Source organism: Narcine bancroftii, chromosome 5, assembly GCF_036971445.1.
Source record: "Narcine bancroftii isolate sNarBan1 chromosome 5, sNarBan1.hap1, whole genome shotgun sequence".
Taxonomy (NCBI): domain Eukaryota; kingdom Metazoa; phylum Chordata; class Chondrichthyes; order Torpediniformes; family Narcinidae; genus Narcine; species Narcine bancroftii.
The window spans coordinates 117,716,478-117,739,621 of NC_091473.1; the positions used below are offsets into that span (position 1 = coordinate 117,716,478).

The 23,144-nt window shown below is 41.2% G+C and overlaps 1 protein-coding gene and 1 long non-coding RNA gene across 2 annotated transcripts in view; both read left to right on the forward strand.

Moving 5' to 3' along the window:
- zswim5 (zinc finger, SWIM-type containing 5) overlaps positions 1-5,418 on the forward strand; it is a 335,357-nt gene extending 329,939 nt beyond the window's left edge. The window contains exon 14 of the mRNA XM_069938867.1: positions 2,828-5,418. Within this exon, the coding sequence (XP_069794968.1) occupies positions 2,828-3,690 (863 nt within the window). The 3' untranslated portion in view covers positions 3,691-5,418. The remainder of the gene's footprint in view (positions 1-2,827) is intronic.
- A 1,816-nt stretch (positions 5,419-7,234) lies between these two features.
- LOC138763903 (uncharacterized) overlaps positions 7,235-23,144 on the forward strand; it is an 82,896-nt gene continuing 66,986 nt past the window's right edge. Inside the window, exon 1 of the long non-coding RNA XR_011357882.1 lies at positions 7,235-7,367. This is a non-coding gene — a long non-coding RNA (uncharacterized lncRNA). The remainder of the gene's footprint in view (positions 7,368-23,144) is intronic.

Below are 23,144 nucleotides of genomic sequence, written 5' to 3' on the forward strand. Positions count from 1 at the left end.
CAATAGCTTGGCACTCAACATTAGCAAAACCAAAAAGGTGATTGTGGTCTTTAGGAGGGGAAAATCAGGAGAAACAAACCTGTCTTGATTGAGGGGTCAGCAGTAGAACTTCAAATTCCTGGGTGTCAAAATCTTTGAAGACCTATCCTGGGCATTCCTTGTCAATGCAATCACAAAAAGGGTTCGCCAACAGCAATACTTTGTAAGGTGTTTGAGGAGATGTGGTATGTCACCAAAAACTTGCAAATTTGTACAGGTGGAAAACATGTAAAGAATTCTGGTTGGTTGAATCATTGTCTGGTATGGAGGTGTTGATGCACAGGACAGGGAAAAAAAGGAGTTTTGTGAACTCAGCCAGCGCCATCATGAGAATCGGTCTTCCTTCTATCGAGGAGATCTACAAGAGGTGGTGACTTAAGAAAGCAGCCTCTATCCTCAAGGACCCTCACCACCCAGGCCATGCCCTCTTCACAGTATTATAGACAATAGACAAAAGGAGCTGGAGTAGGCCCTTCGGCCCATTGAGCCAGCACCGCAATTTTACAGATCATGGCTGATCACTACCATCAAGAAGGAGGCACAGGAGACTGAAGATGAACACCCACCAGCACAGACAACTTCTTTCCCTCTGCCAATAGATTTCTAAATGGACAATTAACACAGACACTACCTCACTTTCTCTTCTTTTGCTCTAATTTATTTATTTAAAATGTAATTTATAGCAATGTTTGAACTGTGATGCTTCCGCAAAAATAACAAATTTCACGACATGTTCATGACAATAAATTCTGATCCTGATCCATTTGGTGGGACAAGAACAGACAGAAACAATGGACCTGCCAGGGCAGTGATATTTGTGGACCTGACTAAGAGATGTGTAGGATCCAGTGATTAGAGGTGGAGAGGGTGAGCAAATTTAAGTTCTCGGGAGTCTCTATCTCAGAGGATCTTTCCTGGACCCAACACACTAATGGCATTGTGAAGAAAGCAATTCAGTGCCTCTACTTCCTTCAGTGCCTCGACTTCCTCAGGAGTTTTATGAAGGTTTGATATGGCACCAGAAACTCTGGCAAATGTCTACAGTTGTGTGGCGGAAAGGGTGCTGACAAGCTGCATCACACAGGCTGTATGGGGACACCAATACCGCTGAGGGAAAAGTCTTGCAAAAGGTAGTGGACACAGCCCAGGATATCACAGGCAAAACCCTGCCCACCATCAAATGCATCTACAGGGAACGCTGCTGTCAGAGAGTGGCAGCCATCATCAAGGATCCACCACACGCTCTGTTCTCGCTGCTACCATCAGGAAAGAGGTACAAGTGTCCCAAGATTTGCACCAGCAGGTTCAGGAAGAGCTGCTACCCCTCCACCATCAGACTCTTCATCAACAAACTCAATCAGAGACTCATTTAAGGACTCTTACTTTTGCACATTATTGTTTGTTTTTTCTCTCTCTATTGCACAGACAGTTATTTACATTTCATTATTTGTTTACAAGTGTACATTGTGTCCAGTTTTTTTTTGAACTGCCAGCAAGTGGTAATTGTGCCTCGCCCACAGTAAAAAGAATCTCAGGGTTGTTTGTAAATGTCATGAATGTACTCTGTCAATATATCTGAAATCTGAATCCGCAGTGCAGGGTTCGGATACTCCAGAAGGAGCCTGTGGAGGTGTGATCTCCTGATCTAATGGGACTTGAAACAGTGGAAGGGACAGAGGCCTGGTGTTGAAGGGGAAGACATGAGGAGATATCCAAGAGCTGCCTTCACAGATGCTGCTTCACCTGCTAGTCTTCCTGTAGTTTATGTTTTGCTCCAGATTCCAGCATCTGCAGTATCTTGTCTCTCTGCCGACTCAAACTCTATTCCAACTTGGTTACAGATGCTTCACAAATCAAAACCACTGTTTATGATCTATATTTCTCTTCATTAACATTATCAGGATTTCCTAAAATTTAAATTTAATTTTTATAAATTTAAACATACAGCATGGTTACAGGCCATTTCGGCCCATGAGTCCACGCTACTCATTTTAGACCCAATTAACCTACACCCCCCCCACCCCCTGTACATTTCGAATGGTGGGAGGAAACTGGAACCCCTGGTAAAAATCCATGTAGACATAGGAAGAATATACAAACTCCTTACAGACAGCATGGGATTCGAAGCCCTGTCCCGATCACTGGCGCTGTAAAGACGTTGCGCTACAGCTATGCCAACTGTGCCCCCCAAACAGTGGGAAAGAATGTGTGGGGAAAGTGGTAGGAAAATCATGATTGCCAATAGTTCAATAATGTTCATGATTATTTATTTGGTGAGCAGATTATTTGTTTGACAGGAGTGAATTAATTTAGAATGCGCTGTTAACTGTCTTAATTCCTACAAAGAAAATGATTTCACTCTTCTCTAACATCTCATACAAGCTCCCTTTATCTGCAAGCTGCTGCGTTCATTTCCTGTACACCACCATGATTACAACTCACCAATTACTGATCTGCTTACAGTAGGTTCTACATAAAATAAGTACTCTGACAGCAGCAGGTAGAACAACGAAGGACAGTTTAAAAGCCTAATATAGGCTTAATAAAATTAATAGCATTAAGAAGCAATCTGTCTATAACTTGTCAAACTCTTTTTATAGTCATTCTGTTGTCTTTTCAAATGTTTCCCTGATTGGCTTGTCAAGGCCAGAATCTCTTATGGCCTTCTGATAATACTATTTAGACAAAAGAAAAGATGTAATTGGTGGCCATGCTTTCTGGAAAAAAAATGTCTCTGAATGATTGAGGGAACAGTTCACTGACAGTTATGTCTTTCTGTTCCATTTAGGTGTTCGAGCTTTAGTTAGCATCCTGCAGAGCTGGTACACGCTCTTCACTCCAACTGAAGCAACTAGTATTGTGGCAGCTACTGTCACATCACACAACACCATTCTTCGGCTGAACTTGGACTACACGCAAAGGGAGGAACTGGCAAGTTGTGCCCGTACCCTTGCTCTTCAATGTGCCATGAAGGACCCACAGAATTGTGCACTGTCTGCTTTAACACTGTGTGAGAAAGACCATATTGCCTTTGAGACGGCCTATCAAATTGTTATAGATGCAGCTTCTACGGGTATGACCTATTCCCAATTGTTTACCATAGCTCGATATATGGAACATAGAGGGTACCCATTACGGGCCTTCAAACTTGCCAGTCTCGCCATGACCCACCTCAACTTAGCCTACAACCAGGACACTCACCCAGCTATCAATGATGTTCTCTGGGCATGCGCTTTGAGCCATTCTTTGGGTAAAAATGAACTGGCTGCCATTATCCCATTGGTTGTTAAGAGTGTACAGTGTGCCACAGTATTATCCGACATTCTCCGCAGGTGTACAATGACAGCTCCTGGACTAGCAGGTATACCTGGCCGGCGAAATTCTGGTAAACTGATGTCAACTGACAAAGCTCCCCTGCGTCAGCTCCTGGATGCTACGATCGGTGCTTACATCAACACCACTCACTCCCGTTTAACGCACATCAGCCCACGGCACTATGGGGAGTTTATTGAATTTCTCAGCAAAGCCAGAGAGACATTTCTGATGGCACAGGATGGACATATACAGTTTGCTCAGTTCATAGATAACTTAAAACAAATTTATAAGGGAAAGAAAAAATTAATGATGCTTGTTCGAGAACGCTTTGGCTGATGCACTATTTATAAACCTTTATTGTTTCTTATTTTATGTTCAACTGTGATCTTGTCTCTTAGGAGTGGTACTCTGTGTCTTGGCACAACCAGTGGAGCCAGTCAGCATTTATTTGAACATTAACCAGTCTATACATTGTTCAGTAGTTACAGCAGCCACAAAAATAACCGTTCTGGCACATAAAACTCAAGGATTATGGAAAACAAAGTTGTACAAAGTCTCATATGTTTTACAAGTGTATCCACGAAACCAAAATCCTAGTACACAAGGTAAATACCTCTATCAAGCTCTCTTTTTCTCACTTGTTCTCTCTCTTGCTCTCTCTCTCTCTCTCTCTCTCTCTCTCTCTCTCTCTCTCTCTCTCTCTCTCTCTCTCTCTCCCTCTCCCTATCTCCCTGTCTCCCATAGCCAGCTTTAATCTCCATGAGTTGCCAGGTTTTAAAGCAAAGGAATGAGTATGCATTTTTTTTTTAAAAGATAATGTATAAGCAAAGCAACACTAAACCTCACGCACCACCAAAACAGTTTAGTGAGATGGCTTACTCACACGTGACCATACACCGTGTGTTTTTGTGTGTGTGAAGGTACTTAAAGAAGAGACCATTCTCAGGGATGTTAAACAAAAGTAGCAAAAGCATTTATGAAAACTGTAAATATTATATTATATGTGTCTATTATTGAAAGAATTGTAAAGTATATTAATTTATAATTAATATTCTATGTCATTAATGGGATACTTGAAATTCACTGTGGGCTGGAAATGTTTTAACAGGAGGGAGACTGCAGAGCACATTTCTCAGGTTACCCCCATGCATTGTGCGTTTGTATGAACGAGTGAAGGAGATGACATCTCTATGCAGAGCTACTTGTGTACTGTCCCCTGGAAATGAATTGGTTCCCAAGAGTAAATTGTTTTTTTTAAATAAGTTTTACTTTTAGGAGCTGAAGTTTAGGTGTAGATGAAAGAATTTGGTCTTGGTACTTTATGAAAGTACACACAGGTATTAAACTTGCCTCGTACCTCTGTTGGGACAGCATTTAGTGGTTTAAAAATAACATTGTTTAAACATGAGAAGTCATGGGTGTCTGTGAAGTAAGTGAGCTGGTAGCACTCAGCTTCGTTTGTTAGAACCTGCGTGTTCAACATCATTAAGTAAACTGCATTCTTAACAACCCTATCATGTTCTAATACCACAATTTAAAAAGAAAATTTAGTGTTTCAACATGAAAAGCTGTTGTCTTTCCAATGTCATTCATTCAAGGAAGAAAGTGTTTTAATTTTTTTTCTTCTGTTGTGTTCCTGCATCCAATGTTTTTCATTTTACAGATAGCTGCTTCCCGTGAAGAGTTTGAAAAATTGTAAATCTTGTTGGTCCAGTTACATTGCAAAAAAAAACTTCTTTTGAATGTCTTTGTGTTAACTGTACCAGTGTCAGTTTGTCATAGTTTTAGGGGAAAAATGCGCTGATAGAGAACGTTGACTAGATGTACCTACTGTTGAGATATGAAAGTGTTTAGTAAATGTCGCCTCTCTCTGCGCTACTGAAAGCTTAATTCAGTATTCGTTGCCACAAAGTATCTAATTTCATCAACAATTCATTTTTGTGTAACCTCTTGATCTGATGCTTAAAAAGACAAAAAAATATGAAATTTAATACTATTTATGTAATGCTACTACCATTTTATATAACTGTGTCAAAAATTTCAGTGCTTTTTTAATGAATAAAGTGTGGAACACAACTACAATTCTAACCTCCTTGTTGTGTTTGGGACTTATTTCACAACACAGTAACTCTTCCAATACCTTCCTTTCTCTCCAGTCCTTCCCCGAGCCCAGCTGCTGTGCATATTCAAGATGTGACCTGGAGATAGGACTATATTGACTCAACATGAAGATGAAATGTTTGAAACAGCTCCCAACATCCCCCCCCCCCACCCTCAGAATGTCAAAGGCAATTTAATGACCTTTGTTCACTGAAGATTTCTCACTAATATGCAAATGCCAAAAGTTTATTTAGAACCAGCATGTTCTTTCAAGCACAACTTTACGTGGGTTTAACATGTAACCGACTTTATTTTCCTTGAGCTGCTTCAAACGACTTCCAACGACAACCCCCGTCATATATCACTTCCTGTTTCTGCCCAACCGCACGCATGGCATGCTGGGAAATGTAATTCTTATTTACACACATCATAACACATCTTTGCCCTTTAAAGAAAAACAAACACAATTCTCTGTCTACATAACAGAAATATCTATATTCCATGATCAGTCTCTTTCCACCAGCTGCATCTGATGACTTCTGGCTTCACAAAGTTCATTCAGGGCACCTACAGGCTTCAGCTGAAGTTCAGAAATCCGTGAAGATGTTCCTGTTCAACAGCAAGTTCACAAACAGTTACAAGTAGCTATTGATTTTGATGTTGCAGTCTCTCAGTATTACAATAGGTCGCCAGATGCTGAGAAATCACTTCAGAGGAACTGCTGATGTCAGCAGAACCAACGTCATTTTCACATAAAATGGGATTTCCTTGCGCATCTTCTAGTTCCATCAAAAGCAGCCTATTCTGCTGTGAAAAATCTGACATTTGCATTTTGTATCTCTGATTCTCCCTGTTATGTATGAAGCAGGATTATTCACCTCATCAATGCATTTTTGTAAACGGCGAATTTACTTCATAGCATCTTCTAATTTAGCCAAGAGATTTGCCACCGATTTTGCTCAAGTTCATGTTAGTGCCTCAGAAGCAGAGCTTTCATTTCCACTTCATTCACAATGTCATCCAAATATTTATTCACACTCTTATTTTTCTATTTTCCAATGGCAATTGATCTTGGGCTTCAGCATATCCATTATACAACTCTGAGCTTCATTCCAGACTTCACGATCTTGGCCACAGCTGCTGCAGTGGACGTCACAGCTACCAATTCCTCTCCCTGATAGTGTGGTGGCTCCTTTAAGCTTTGAAATTTGTGTGGTGAAACCACTATTGTACATATTCATTATATCTAAATTACATGACCTTTCCTGTTTGACCCTGCTCTCACTGGCTGGCTCATGACTCCTCCCCTTTCTTCTTCATAAAGGCTGTCATGCCATAAGCCTGCCCTCAGTTCGACTCCGGGTCCGTGTGAGTGAGCATCACAGGGATGCTGTCCATCTCTTGCAAATAAAAGCCTTCAGTTTCGATGACTTCAGTTTTTGTGCATCAGTTTGCATTTTCCAATTCCTTATCATGAAAAGACCCCTCAAATTGTTTTCTTGAGTTCAGATTCTCCTAGCGATATAGTCTTATCCTCTAATGCAGTCATTCTTTCTTTTAGATGCAGCTGAAGTCACTCATGGGAGACAAGCTGAGTCTCTAAATAGCTCAAACCTTCTTCTTAGCTGCCAGGCCACACTTCAGCCTTTGTCAGAGCTGCAATTCACGAGGCAAGTTCAGCTTCTACTTCTGGTCACATTTCTGCTCACTCCATTGTTTGCTGCACTTTTTGTTCAGCCAGTTCCAGACGTTCCTATAACTATCTTTTTTTTAGTCTTCCAGCTGGCGTATGAAGGCATCCTTATTTGCCAACTCATTTTCCAGTTTGTCAGTCATCAAATTGCCAGATTACCAGTAAACTACATCGGTGTGGGAGGACTTAAGCATATGGTTGATACTCTCTCTACATCAAGGTACCACTTCTCCAATATAGTTATCCTTTCTTCTGTAAGTGTTGTGTGCTTATCTTCAGTCTGTGAATCCACTATGAAAACTCTTTTCACCAGGTCGAGCTCTTCATATGCACACAGACCGAATATTGCCTGTACTCTCTATAATCAGTAGCTGTGATCTTAGATGCTTCCCTCTGTGTTTGAAAGTCACCATGCAGCCTCCCTTTACTGGAAAATTCTCTCCACTGTAGCCTGTCACTTTTAATTTCATGGGATAAATCTTGCTATTTACAGTGAACGTCTTGTAATCATTAATCGATAACAGGTTCACCTGGGCTCCAGTGTCAAGCTTAAATGGAATTACTGTCTCATTCACAGTCACTGGAACGATCCATTCTGTTTTGCCAGCAATAGTCTGTAGTGAATCCAGGAAGAATTCCTCCATTTCTTTATCCACGGTGTATACATATCTCTTGTCCCCTGCTTTGCAGCACTTTGTAAAATAATTTTTCTTCCCGCATTTATTGCAGGACTTTCCATAGAAAGGACACATATTTGGATTAGGTCTACCTCTACATCTGCTGCATTTGCCGTTGCTTTGGGAAACTCGTGGTGCTCTGCTTATTTTTTTTCATCACGTATACTGTTGTCCTGTGCAGCTCCTTAACTTGTGCTTGTGTGGTCTCTGTTGCCCTACACATATTCACAGCCTTTACCAGAGTCAAATCTTTTTCATGCAACGGTCTTTCTCTAAGTCCATTATCTGGGATTCCACAAACTATTCTGTCCCTAAGGAGTGGGTTTTTTTCAAATCCCCAAATCCACACGACTTACTAAGTGTGTGAAACTCGGCTAAGTATTGGTCAAAGCTCTGGTCACAAGAGAAAAAAACTTGAATCCCTCAAACGTGACTTTTTACTTAAAACAAAATGCTCCTCAAGTTTTGTCATCATGAAAGATGCCTCATCAATTTGAAAACTGTTATGTCCAAGGCATATTCATCTATCAGATGCAGAAACATAGATGCTTTCTGTTTTCCATTGGTCTTTCCTGCTCCATTAGCTTTTAAATAAATGTTGAATCGCTGTTTGAAGCCTTCCCAATTATTAGTCAGTTTGCTGGTAAACTGCATCGATGTGGCAGGACTTAATTCATCCATGCTTACGAACTATTATCTTCTCTTACTCAGATGCTTCTGACACCATTTTATGCTTGTCCTTTCAAGAACAAATAGTTTATGTGGGTTTAATACTTAATGGACTTTCTGCTTCAACTGACTTCCAATGACAACCCCCATTGTATGTCACTTCCCATTTCTGCCCAAATGCATGCATTGCATGATGGGAAATATAGTTCTTACTTACGCACAGAATAACACAGCATCCAAAACACAGCATCCAAAACACAACCTATCCACTCACCTTTTCATTGCTACATCATCAGAGTGGGAGAGGCTCTCCCACCCCATTCTCATCTCCCTTTACTGACTTCATGCGATTAATGAAAGCCATCCTTAGTGACTCGAAAGTGCAGTTCAAGCTAGGGTTGTTTTTGAATGAAATCTGGGGGAAATGGCAATATTATCAGTAAAATAATTTATTATTGTGATGTTTCGTTTGGATGTCTGCATGTCTGGACCCATCTTAAAACTAAAATGTACTTGGATGGAACAAATTTTACAAAAGGCATACTTGCAGTAACTTTGAACAATTTCCTGCATTAAATGGCAAGTGATGCTTGATGCAGAAAACTGTCACATCCTCAGTTTCTCCACCATCCACAAAACAACTTAATTAGCTGGTACAGTGAAACCCCGATTTTACGCGCCTTGATTTCGCAAATTCGGATATAGTGTGATGGGTCACTGGACCCTGATATATACAAGGTATGCCCCACTTAACGTCTATGTTCTGTTCTTTGAGATAGGACATTAAGTGAGCCCATTTTAAAAGATGCGGTATCAGGGATGGCCGACCTATAGCGCATGCACCAAAAGTGGCACATCTAAATGATTAGGGTAAGTAATGTTTATTTTGTTATTGCAAGATGACCTACATTCTCAGTGGATCAAACAAATATTTTTGATGGTGGAGAAATCACTCAATATTTTAAAGATGGCTCTGTGAGTACAAACTTTGCGGAGACACTCGAAGCGACAGCGAAATACTGGGGATGAAGAGCGTTCGGAAACAGAAGTCACAACCAACTCTCGACATTCGCCCCAGCAATTGGAAGGTTTACACAATGCGGTTCGGGTTCAGCAGATAAGGACACTGAATCAGTCCGGAGCCACTGAAGCAGGTTCCCCACTACTCCTCCTCCCCCACAGGTGGATTTGGGTTCCCCATTACTCCCCCACGCCAGGGTCAGTGTCAGAATGTATGTTGGGGGGGGGGGATTAGCAAGTTAGAGGGGGGCTCATTCAGCAGGGGGATGGGTGCTAGCTGGGCCCTACCTGTTGACTGGGGTGAGGGGATGTTTCTAGCAGAGACCTTACCTGTTGATTGGGCGGGGGGAGTAGTGCTAGCCAGGACCTACCTGTCATTAACGCCATTCGCTCCTCTGACATTGTGTCAGTAGCGTCTAGGTTGATGCACGCTAGTGACGCAGCCTTGGGAGGGTGGAGAATAGCTAGCGTGTGTTAACTTAGACACTACTGTCGCAGGAGGGAATGGAGTGGGTCTGACGGCCATGGATGGCAGTGGCCATATTGGGGTGGGCAGTGCCTGTGGATGCCCCTCCCCCTTGACATGGACCCTGCCCCACCCACCTTCAACGGGGCACAGCCCCATCAATATGTCAGTGTTGCTCGGAGATGCCCCAAATTCCTGCCTTCTGGTAATGTGTCACAATTGTGAAACTACCCCCACTTCTCTAACTCTGAGTCAACCTGTAATACTATGCGATCTCACTTTTTTTTGCGATGACATTTTATGGACCCCAACGATAGTGCCATAACTAAAAAACTTTCTGCTTTGTGTGAGACAATACCTGCAATTCACTATCCATTATTTATTTTGGTAAGTTGGAGGAGGAAATGCAGATGTTGTTCATCCAGAATGTATTTCATTATGTGGGCAGAAATGCTGAAGTTATCCTTTCAACTAAAAAATTTTGAATAACCTGATTCCATGAGATAGAACATGGTGATGATAAGAGTGTCGAGTACTTCTCTATTCTCCAAATCTTGTCTTAGAAAATATGAGGTTATACTAAGAAATTTATTTCTGCAACGTATCTTTTATGACAAGCAGGGACTATCATATAACCATATAACCACTTACAGCACAGAACAGGCCAGTTCGGCCCTACTAGTCCATGCCGTAACAAACCCCCACCCTCCTAGTCCCACTGACCAGCACCTGGTCCATACCCCTCCAGTCCTCTCCTCTCCATGTAACTATCTAGTCTTCATTAAATGTAACCAATGATCCCGCCTCAACCACGTCTGCCGGAAGCTCATTCCACATCCCTACCACCCTTTGCGTAAAGAAATTTACCCTCATGTTCCCCTTATAATTTTCCCCCTTCAATCTTAAACCATGCCCTCTAGTTTGAATCTCCCCCACTCTTAATTGAAAAAACCTATCCACATTTACTCTGTCCCTTTTAAAATCTTATCAAGATCTATCAAGTCCCCCCTCAATCTTCTACGCTCCAGAGAAAAAAGTCCTAGTCTACACAACCTTTCCCTGTAACTCAAACCTTGTAATCCTGTCAACATTTTTGTGAACCTTCTCTGCACTCTCTCTGTTTTGTTTATATCTTTCCTATAATTTGGTGACCAAAACTGTACACAGTACTCCAAATTTGGCCTCACCAATGCCTTGTACAATTTCATCATAACCTCCCTACTCTTGAATTCAATACTCTGATCTATGAAGGCCACATTCCAAATGCCTTCTTCACCACACCATCTACCTGAGTATCAGCCTTGAGGGTACTATTTATCACAACTCCTAAATCCCTTTGTTGCTCTGCACATCTCAATAGCCTACCATTTAATGCATATGACCTATTTAGATTTGCCTTTCCAAAATGTAACACCTCACACTTATCTGTATTAAATTCCATCAGCCTTTTCTCAGCCCACACCTCCAGCCTTCCTTTCTTTCTTTTCTTTGGCTTGGCTTCGCGGACGAAGATTTATGGAGGGGGTAAAAAGTCCACGTCAGCTGCAGGCTCGTTTGTGGCTGACCAGTCCGATGCGGGACAGGCAGACACGATTGCAGCGGTTGCAAGGGAAAATTGGTTGGTTGGGGTTGGGTGTTGGGTTTTTCCTCCTTTGCCTTTTGTCAGTGAGGTGGGCTCTGCGGTCTTCTTCAAAGGAGGCTGCTGCCCGCCAAACTGTGAGGCGCCAAGATGCACGGTTTGAGGCGTTATCAGCCCACTGGCGGTGGTCAATGTGGCAGGCACCAAGAGATTTCTTTAGGCAGTCCTTGTACCTTTTCTTTGGTGCACCTCTGTCACGGTGGCCAGTGGAGAGCTCGCCATATAATATGATCTTGGGAAGGCGATGGTCCTCCATTCTGGAGACGTGACCCATCCAGCGCAGCTGGATCTTCAGCAGCGTGGACTCGATGCTGTCGACCTCTGCCATCTCGAGTACCTCGACGTTAGGGGTGTGAGCGCTCCAATGGATGTTGAGGATGGAGCGGAGACAACGCTGGTGGAAGCGTTCTAGGAGCCGTAGGTGGTGCCGGTAGAGGACCCATGATTCGGAGCCGAACAGGAGTGTGGGTATGACAACGGCTCTGTATACGCTTATCTTTGTGAGGTTTTTCAGTTGGTTGTTTTTCCAGACTCTTTTGTGTAGTCTTCCAAAGGCGCTATTTGCCTTGGCGAGTCTGTTGTCTATCTCATTGTCGATCCTTGCATCTGATGAAATGGTGCAGCCGAGATAGGTAAACTGGTTGACCGTTTTGAGTTTTGTGTGCCCGATGGAGATGTGGGGGGGCTGGTAGTCATGGTGGGGAGCTGGCTGATGGAGGACCTCAGTTTTCTTCAGGCTGACTTCCAGGCCAAACATTTTGGCAGTTTCCGCAAAGCAGGACGTCAAGCGCTGAAGAGCTGGCTCTGAATGGGCAACTAAAGCGGCATCATCTGCAAAGAGTAGTTCACGGACAAGTTTCTCTTGTGTCTTGGTGTGAGCTTGCAGGCGCCTCAGATTGAAGAGACTGCCATCCGTGCGGTACCGGATGTAAACAGCGTCTTCATTGTTGGGGTCTTTCATGGCTTGGTTCAGCATCATGCTGAAGAAGATTGAAAAGAGGGTTGGTGCGAGAACACAGCCTTGCTTCACGCCATTGTTAATGGAGAAGGGTTCAGAGAGCTCATTGCTGTATCTGACCCGACCTTGTTGGTTTTCGTGCAGTTGGATAATCATGTTGAGGAACTTTGGGGGACATCCGATGCGCTCTAGTATTTGCCAAAGCCCTTTCCTGCTCACGGTGTCGAAGGCTTTGGTGAGGTCAACAAAGGTGATGTAGAGTCCTTTGTTTTGTTCTCTGCACTTTTCCATCAGCCTTTTCTCAGCCCACACCTCCAGCCTTCCTAAATCACCTTTTAATCTACGGTAATCTTCCTCACTGTCCACAACACCACCAATCTTTGTATCATCCGCAAACTTACTTATCCAATTCTCCACCCCTACTTCCAGATCGTTAATATATATAAAAAACAATAGTGGACCGAGGACCGATCCCTGAGGAACTCCACTAGTCACCGGCCTCCAATTGGACAAACAATTTTCTACCACTACTCTCTGACACCTCCCATCCAACCACTGCTGAATCCATTTCACTACCTCCTTATTTATACCTAATCGTAACCTCCTGTGGGGAACTTTGTCAAAAGCTTTACTAAAGTCTAAATAGACAACATCCACAGCTTTCCCTTCATCAACCTTTTTTGTAACCCCTTCGAAAAACTCAATCAGGTTTGTCAAGCATGATTTACCCCTGACAAAACCATACTGATTACTCCCTATCAATCCCTGTACCTCCAAATATTTGTAAATACCATCTTTCAGAACACTTTCCATCAACTTACCCACCACAGACGTTAGACTCACGGGCTTATAATTCCCAGGTTTACATTTGGACCCTTTCTTAAACAGCGGAACCACATGCGCCACCCTCCAATCCTTTGGCACTACCCCCGTGACCAGTGACATCCTAAATATCTCTGTTGATGGTCCCACTATCTGTCCACAAGCCTCCCTGAGTGTCCTTGGGAATATTTTGTCCGGTCCTGGAGATTTATCCACCTTTATCTTTTTCAACACAGCCATCACTACCTCCTCGGTTATCCTTATATGCTTCATGACCTCCCCACTATTTTTCTTTACTTCAACTGGTTCAATATTTTTTCCCTAGTGAATACTGAGGCAAAGAAATCATTCAAAATTTCCCCCATTTCCTCTGACTTCTCACTCAACCTACCCTCACTATCTACAAGGGGTCCAATTTTATCCCTCACTAATCTTTTACTTTTAATGTACCTATAGAAACCCTTTGGATTTATTTTTACTCTGTCTGCCAAAGCCTCTTCGTGCCTTTTTTTGGCCTTTCTAATTTCTTTCTTATGATTCCTTCTACACTCCTCTCAGCTCCCTGCTCTTTATACCTCTTATACACCTCCCTTTTTCTCCTAACCAAATTTCCAATATTCCTCAAAAACCAAGCCTCCCTATGACTTCCAGCCTTTCCTTTGATCCTCACTAGGACATATCTACTCTGTATCCTCGAAATTTCTTTTTTGAATATCCTCCATTTTTCATTTACATCCTTACCTGAAAATATCCTGTCCCACTCAATACTCCCCAAATCCCTTCTTATTCCTTCGAAATTTGCTCTTCTCCAATCCTGAACCTCAACTTTAGGCCCCTCCTTGCTCTTCCCTAAAACTACCCGAAAACTAACAGAGTTATGATCACTAGACTCAATTTGTTCACCAACATTAATGTCCAATATCTGACCTAGCTCATTCCCTAACAGGAGATCTAGTATTACACCGTCCCGAGTCGGTTCTTCTACTAATTGATTTAGAAAACAATCTTGAACACATTTAACGAACTCTAGCCCATCCAGCCCTCTAACTGTATGGGTATCCCAATCAATGTGAGGGAAATTAAAATCTCCCACGATCACTACCTTATGATTCTCACACATATACGTTTTCTCCCTACAAATTTGTTTCTCTAATTTTCTTGGTCCATTTGGTGGTCTATCTTTTCTTTGGCTTGGCTTCGCGGACGAAGATTTATGGAGGGGGTAAAAGTCCACGTCAGCTGCAGGCTCGTTTGTGGCTGACAAGTCCGATGCGGGACAGGCAGACATGGTTGCAACGGCTGCAGGGGAAAATTGGTTGGTTGGGGTTGGGTGTTGGGTTTTTCCTCCTTTGCCTTTTGTCAGTGAGGTGGGCTCTGCGGTCTTCTTCAAAGGAGGTTGCTGCCCGCCAAACTGTGAGGCGCCAAGATGCACGGTTTGAGGCGATATCAGCCCACTGGCAGTGGTCAATGTGGCAGGCACCAAGAGATTTCTTTAGGCAGTCCTTGTACCTTTTCTTTGGTGCACCTCTGTCACGGTGGCCAGTGGAGAGCTCGCCATATAACACGATCTTGGGAAGGCGATGGTCCTCCATTCTGGAGACATGACCCACCCAGCGCAGCTGGATCTTCAGCAGCGTGGACTCGATGCTGTCGACCTCTGCCATCTCGAGTACTTCGACGTTAGGGATGAAAGTGCTCCAATGGATGTTGAGGATGGAGCGGAGACAACGCTGGTGGAAGCGTTCTAGGTGATGCCGGTAGAGGACCCATGATTCAGAGCCGAACAGGAGCGTGGGTATGACAACGGCTCTGTATACGCTTATCTTTGTGAAGTTTTTCAGTTGGTTGTTTTTCCAGACTCTTTTGTGTAGTCTTCCAAAGGCGCTATTTGCCTTGGCGAGTCTGTTGTCTATCTCATTGTCGATCCTTGCATCTGATGAAATGGTGCAGCCGAGATAGGTAAACTGGTTGACCATTTTGAGTTTTGTGTGCCCGATGGAGATGTGAGGGGGCTGGTAGTCATGGTGGGGAGCTGGCTGATGGAGGACCTCAGTTTTCTTCAGGCTGACTTCCAGGCCAAACATTTTGGCAGTTTCCGCAAAGCAGGACGTCAAGCGCTGAAGAGCTGGCTCTGAATGGGCAACTAAAGCGGCATCGTCTGCAAAGAGTAGTTCACGGACAAGTTTCTCTTGTGTCTTGGTGTGAGCTTGCAGGCGCCTCAGATTGAAGAGACTGCCATCCGTGCGGTACCGGATGTAAACAGCGTCTTCATTGTTGGGGTCTTTCATGGCTTGGTTCAGCATCATGCTGAAGAAGATTGAAAAGAGGGTTGGTGCGAGAACACAGCCTTGCTTCACGCCATTGTTAATGGAGAAGGGTTCAGAGAGCTCATTGCTGTATCTGACCCGACCTTGTTGGTTTTCGTGCAGTTGGATAATCATGTTGAGGAATTTTGGGGGACATCCGATGCGCTCTAGTATTTGCCAAAGCCCTTTCCTGCTCACGGTGTCGAAGGCTTTGGTGAGGTCAACAAAGGTGATGTAGTCACAACAAAGGTCTGTAATACACCCCTATTAGCACCCTCATGCCTCCTTCACCCCTCAATTCCACCCAAACAGCCTCACTGGATGATCCCTCCAGACCATCCTGCCACCTCACGGCAGTAATGTCCTCCTTAACAAGCAGAGCAACTCCTCCCCCTTTTTTACCCCCTGCTCTATCACATCTAAAACAAATGTATCCTGGAATATTAAGTTGCCAGTCCTGCCCCTCCTGTAGCCAGGTCTCACTAATTGCCACAATATCATGACCCCAAGTATCTGTCCATGCTCTAAGCTCATTTACCTTGTTCACTATGCTTCTTGTATTAAAATATATATGCATTTCAGAGAATGACCCTCACCTATATTCTCTTTTCTACCTTTTACCTTAATCTTCATCCTACCTTTGTTATCTCAAAAAAGGAGTTCACAAATCAAGACAGAATTGGGAGGTTGACTTGAATATTACGATCGGTGAGAAAAGACTTTGTCATGACCGTATGACATATGATAAATAATAGGTATGGTTATTTAATATAATTATTTACATCAACTAAATTTAACACCTCAAAAATTGCATAAAATGAAATCAGATTTATCAGAAAATGTTTTTTGATGTGGTGATGAAATAGGAACTTTCTTTTTTACGTTCTACTTGGTCACATCTAAAGTTAGAACCTTCTGGGTGGATTTAGGAACATTTCTGGGACAGATCACTGGCAGAGCTTTTCCACAAAATCCAGATTTATTTTTGTTGGGATGTATAAAAGAACAAAACCTAAATTAAAACTTATTATTCCATCAAGTGAAAGTTACTAAAGTTGCCTTAATGGTGGCAAGAAAGTGTATCGCAAAGAAAGTGTCTGAAGAGATGGCATTCACAAATTCAGAGCTGTTATAACTTGAGAAGTAAATATCCACCTTTTGTACAAATTTGGATCCCATATATGCAAAGGTTAGGGATAAATATGTTTTTATAAAAGGTACTTCCAGCCTCTTAAGACCTTCCCTAAAAGTTGTTTTATATATATAAACATTGTAAGTTCCCAATGTGTGAACTAATCCTCTGAGCAATCCAGAATAATACTATCCTTTCTATATTTCTCGTTTTCTTTTGGTATTTTTTCATATAATTATATTTTATATCTATTCTACTTTATAATGGGGAAGGGAGGGGGTTTAAAACTGTGTGATCATTGTACTCTGATTAAGTATTGCATATATAAAATGCACAATTATATGGTTGAAAATTGTAAATAAAATATTCCAAAAAATGTGGAAGGTATCAAGTAATTTTTGATGGTTAAATAATTTTTACATAAAAGCTTAGTTTGCTCCATACCAAGATGAGAGTCTGATTTCCAAATGCTATATATTTTCTTGCTACTGCTAATGCAATCTTTACAATTTTTTTGATATATGGTTAATTTCAATTTTGGTCTTATCCCTACAATATTACCGAATAAAAACAACATTGGATTTTGTGGAATTTTAATTTCTGTTACAAGTTCTAGAAAAAAGTTCCCAAATTTATCCAAAAAGGTTTCACTTTTGGACAGGACCAAGTAGAATGTAAACAAAAAAGTACCTATCACTTGACGATAACTAAAACATTGATCTGATAAATCTGACTTCAATCTATTTAATTTCTGTGGCATTAGATATAATTGATATACAAAATTTATATTGTATTACTCTATACCTAACATTTATTGTATTTGTCATACTTTCTCGACCAATTTTGTTCATTAATATTGATATTTAAATCCGCCTTCCATCTCTATCTGGACCGAGGAATCCCCTGCTTAGGCGTTCCTTTCACAATAAAGTGTACATGGCTGAAGTAAGTTTCTTTATATTTCTATTATGAATCTCCACATCACTACATTTCTGCAATGACATTATCTGACCCGATTTACCACTTAAATATGCTCTTAGCTATTATTATTTTGCATCCTGTACTTATTATTTTTAATTGCTCAAAGACATTAATTTCTCTCCTTCATAGCAATCTAATATCTAATTCCTTTACGAGACCAAATATTTAAAAATTGATTGTCCATTATAAATGGAATAAGTCTATTTTGAGTCAGAGGCATTTTAGATAACACAACTTCACTCATTCCAATTTCAGTGTTTATCTTATTCCAAGTATTAATCAAACGTTTCAACAAAGGGGCTTCCCTCTCACCAGATATTAATTTTGGTTCCCATTTGTATATAAAAGCTTTCAGTATTCTCTCTCTTATTTTATCAATTTCTATCTTAATCCATGGTGACTTCTCTCCATCTCCAAAAAATAAAACAAAAAACCTCATTTGAGCTGCTTTGTAATTATTTTTAAAATATGGAAGCTGGAGACCTCCTAAGTCAAATTTCCATGTTAATTTATCTAAAGAAACTCTTGACATTTATCTAAAGAAACTCTTACCCTTCCAAAGAAGCTTTCTTACATAAGAACATCAGTGGAAAAAGCCAAGTTGCATTTACTCTATCTATATCCCTCATGATTTTCTATAACTATCCAATTCTTCCCTTGTTCGTTCTACACTCCAGGGAATAAAGTCCTTTCCTGTTTAATCTGCTGCATTTCTTTATTTTGTATATTTTATTTTTTTCATTTTCCATCAATAAACAAAGGGGATAAACATCACTCACTGTTACAGAATATACCCAGCAATCTACGTACATGTGGTGTTTCTTCCCCTTCCATTCCCAACCACCCCAAAAAAACAAGGGAAAGACAGAGAAAATTAAAAAAAGAGAAAGGGAAACAAAAGAGGCTGAATGTAGTGTTTGCGCTTCCATTAAGTGTGCATTGAGGCTGTGGAGCCACCTCCTTATATAATTACTTCTATTAATCCATCTATTGGTAAATCTGTGCAAGTCTTTTTGTTGGGATGTGGCTACAGCTGTGCTCCTGTGTACGTCCGATATGGCTGCCATATTTTAACTGTGTCACTTTCTAAGATTAAATGTACTTTTTTTTCCATGGGAGTACAGCTATGCATCTCGGTAATCCACTTGCTGATAAGAAGAGGGGAGTCAGACGTCTATGCATTTTCTGCTATGGACAAAGAAATAACTACGAATTGAATTTGGAATTTGACCTTGTGCCAGATTTTAATCAGATGTTTCAGTATGGGGTTAACTGGATTTTTTTTTGCTATTAATTTGGCATCCCATTTGTATACAAAACCCTTCGCCTTCCTGTCTCCCATTGCATGTAAACCCATTTGCACCCAGGTGGGTGGTTCCCCTTCACAAAGAAGGATGCAAGGAACCTCAACTGAGCTGCTGGATAATATTTCTTAAAATCAGGGAACCTTAGATCAAGCAATAGTCCCATGTCAGTTTTTTCATGGCTATTCTGGGTACTTTCCCATTCTAGATGAATTTCCTTATGCTATCATTTAGCGTCTTAAAAAAAAGATTGTGGCAATGGAATTGCCAAAGACTGGAAGAGGTATTGGAATCCTGGCATCACCTTCATCTTTATGCAGTTGACCCTTCCCATTAAGGTGATGGGCAGATCCCTCCATCTCACCTTCAATCTTCCCCAGCATGGGGAGGTAGTTGAGTTTGTATAAATTTTCCAAGTTACTATCAATCTTGCTTCCTAAGTATTTCACAGCTCTTGCATGCCAACTAAAATTGCTGTTTCTTTGATATTCTTCATGGTCAAATTTATTCAGTGGCATGATATTGCTTTTTTCTATGTTGGCTTTATAGGCCGATATTGTACCATAGTCCTCCAGTGTGATAAGCAACTTTGGCAAAGACCTGGCCGAGTCCGTCAGGTACAACAACACATCATTTGCCATTAGATTTAACTTGTGCTTGTGCTGACCCACTTTGAATTTCTTTATCACTGGATCTTTCCTGATGGCCTCTGCTAAGATGAATAGCCCTGGAGACACAGGACAGCTCTGCCTGCTAGACCTACTGAGGGGGAATGTTGGTGATATTTGTCCATTTGTACTAACAAATGATTGCCCTATTCCAAATTTTTCCAAGACTTTAAAAAAAAGGCAATTCTAGCCAATCAAAGGCCTTCTCTGCATCTAGCGAATCTATTATATTTGGATCATGTTTTGCCTGTACCTGTACCCAATTTATAATGTTAAATAGTCTGCTCATGTTGTTAGCAGAGTGCCTCTTCTTGATGAAGCCCACTTGATTTGGATTTATCAACTTGGCTTGGCTATTATTTTGTAATCTGTATTTAATAGTGAAGTAGGTCTGTACAAGGATGGCTTCAACAGGTCCCTGTTCTTTTTAAGTATCACCACAATGATAACTGTTGAAAAAGATTCAGGGAAAGTCCGCATATCTGCCGCGTGGTTCACTACACCCATTAACAACGGTGTCAATAGGTCTTTGAATTCCTTATAAAACTCAAGGGGGAAGCCATCCTCTCCTGGAGACTTGTTTGTTTGTGATGTTCCCGAGGCCCATTTGATTTCCTCACTGGAAAATGGGGCATGTAATTCCATCCAGTCCTCTTGGGCCAATCTCTGCAACTCAACCACCCCCCACCCCCACCAAGAATTCCTCAATTTTATTTACGTCTCTTGGCACCTCGGATTTATACAATTTCTTTTAATAAGTTTTAAAGGTGTCACTTATTGTTCTTGGATTGTATGCTACCAAGAATAAATAAATATGAATTGAATTTGGAATTCAATTGAGGTAGAAAATCTCATGAAATGGTGCAAAAGTAACAACCTGAGTCTCAATGTGGATAAGACGAAGGAGATGATCGTGAATTTCAGAAGGACGAGGAATATCCACCCTCCTCTACACATCAACAACTCAGTAGTAGAGAAAGTAGAGAGCACCAAGTTCCTTGGAGTTCATTTAACTAGTGACCTGTTATTGACACTCAAAATTTCCTCACTTGTCAGGAAGGTGCAACAACGACTGCATTTCCAGAAAAGACTGGTGGGTAAGGCTACCAGCCATCATTATATCAACCTTCTGTAGGAGCTCTATTGAGTGAGTCCTGACCAGTGTGGTGCAGTTGCTGCAGAGAAATGGATTGGAGGACAATTTACAGGACAATAATAGTCCTCTACCGGCATCACCTACGGCTCCTAGAACGCTTCCACCAGCGTTGACTCCGCTCCATCCTCAACATTCATTGGAGCGCTTACAACCCTAACGTCAAAGTACTCGAGATGGCAGAGGTCGACAGCATCAAGTCCACGCTGCTGAAGATCCAGCTGCGCTGGGTGGGTCACGTCTCCAGAATGGAGGACCATCGCCTTCCCAAGATCGTGTTATATGGCGAGCTCTCCACTGGCCACCGTGACAGAGGTGCACCAAAGAAAAGGTACAAGGACTGCCTAAAGAAATCTCTTGGTGCCTGCCACATTGACCACCGCCAGTGGGCTGATATCGCCTCAAACCATGCATCTTTGCGCCTCACAGTTCGGCGGGCAGCAACCTCCTTTGAAGAAGACCGCAGAGCCCACCTCACTGACAAAAGGCAAAGGAGGAAAAACCCAACACCCAACCCCAACCAACCAATTTTCCCCTGCAACCGCTGCAACCGTGTCTGCCTGTCCCGCATCAGACTTGTCAGCCACAAACGAGCCTGCAGCTGACGTGGACATTTACCCCCTCCATAAAATTTTCGTCCACGAAGCCAATCCAAAGAAGAATAGTGGTAGAGAAGATCAGTAGAATCTCTTCCCCCTACCCCTGCAAATCAATGTGATCTACTGGGATCATTGTCTGAAGAGGTCATGTAAAGTCATTGAAGACCCCTACCTCCCTTTACACAGCATCTTACCGCTGCTCCCATTGGGGAACAGAGAAGAGATCCTTTTTTTTTAATTTTATTATTTTTTATTTTTTATACTGTGAACCATATCAACCAAAACATGTGCAAACGTTTCTCATTAAATATACACAATGTCATTTTCCCCCTTTTTTCCCCACTTCCCTCCCTCCCCCCTTCCCACCCCCCTCCAAAACCAATAAATATTCAACATATATAATACAATAAAACCATAAAACAATGTCTTCACACAAAGGAAAAACAAATAAGAAAAATGTGTCATCTACATTTAAACACAATCAAATCGTTTTGTCTTCTTATCATTTTAGGGAATGGAGGTCTGAGGCAAGCTCTCTCTGTTATGTTCAATGTATAGTTCCCAAATTTGTTCAAACAATGTGACTTTATTTTTTTAATTATATGTTATTTTTTCCAATGGAATTCATTTATTCATTTCCATGTACCATTGCTGTATTCTCAGGCTCTCTTCCATTTTCCAAGTTGACATTATACATTTTTTTGCTACTGCTAAGGCTATCATAATGAATCTTTTTTGTGCTTTATCCAGTTTGAGACTGAATTCTTTATTTCTTATGTTACTTAAAAGAAAGATCTCTGGATTTTTTGGTATGTTGTTTTTTGTGATTTTATTTAATATCTGATTTAGTTCTTCCCAAAACATATTCATTTTTGTACATGCCCAAATTGCATGTATTGTTATTCCCATTTCCTTCTTACAGCGAAAACTTCTATCTGATAATGTTGGATCCCATTCATTTAATTTTTGAGGAGTGAGATATAACCTGTGTAACCAATTATACTGTATCATGCGTAACCTTGTGTTTATTGTATTCTTCATAGTTCCAGAACATAACTTTTCCCATGCTTCATTCTTTATGTTTAAATCCTTTTCCCACTTTTGTTTAGCTTTATAGCTTATTTCATCATTTTCCTTACCTTACAGCTTAATGTACATATTTGTTATAAATCTTTTAATTATCATTGTGTCTGTAATCACATATTCAAAGCTGCTTGCTTCTGGTAATCTCAATCTGTTTCCCAATTTATCCTTTAAATAAGCTTTCAATTGATGGTATGCAAACATTGTACCGTGAGTTATTCCATATTTGTCCTTCAACTGCTCAAATGTTAATAAATTATTTCCCAAAAAACAATTTTCTATTCTTTTGATTCCTTTTCTCTCCCATTCTCTAAAGGAAAGGTTTTCTATTGTAAAAGGGATTAGTGGACTTTGCATCAATAACAATTTTGGTATTTGGTAATTCGTTTTTTTTTTCCTTTCTACGTGGATCTTCTTCTATATATTAAGTAAATGATGTAATACTGGTGAACTTTTATATTGCACCAGGTTTTCATCCCACTTATAAAGTATATGTTCCGGTACCTTCTCCCCTATTTTA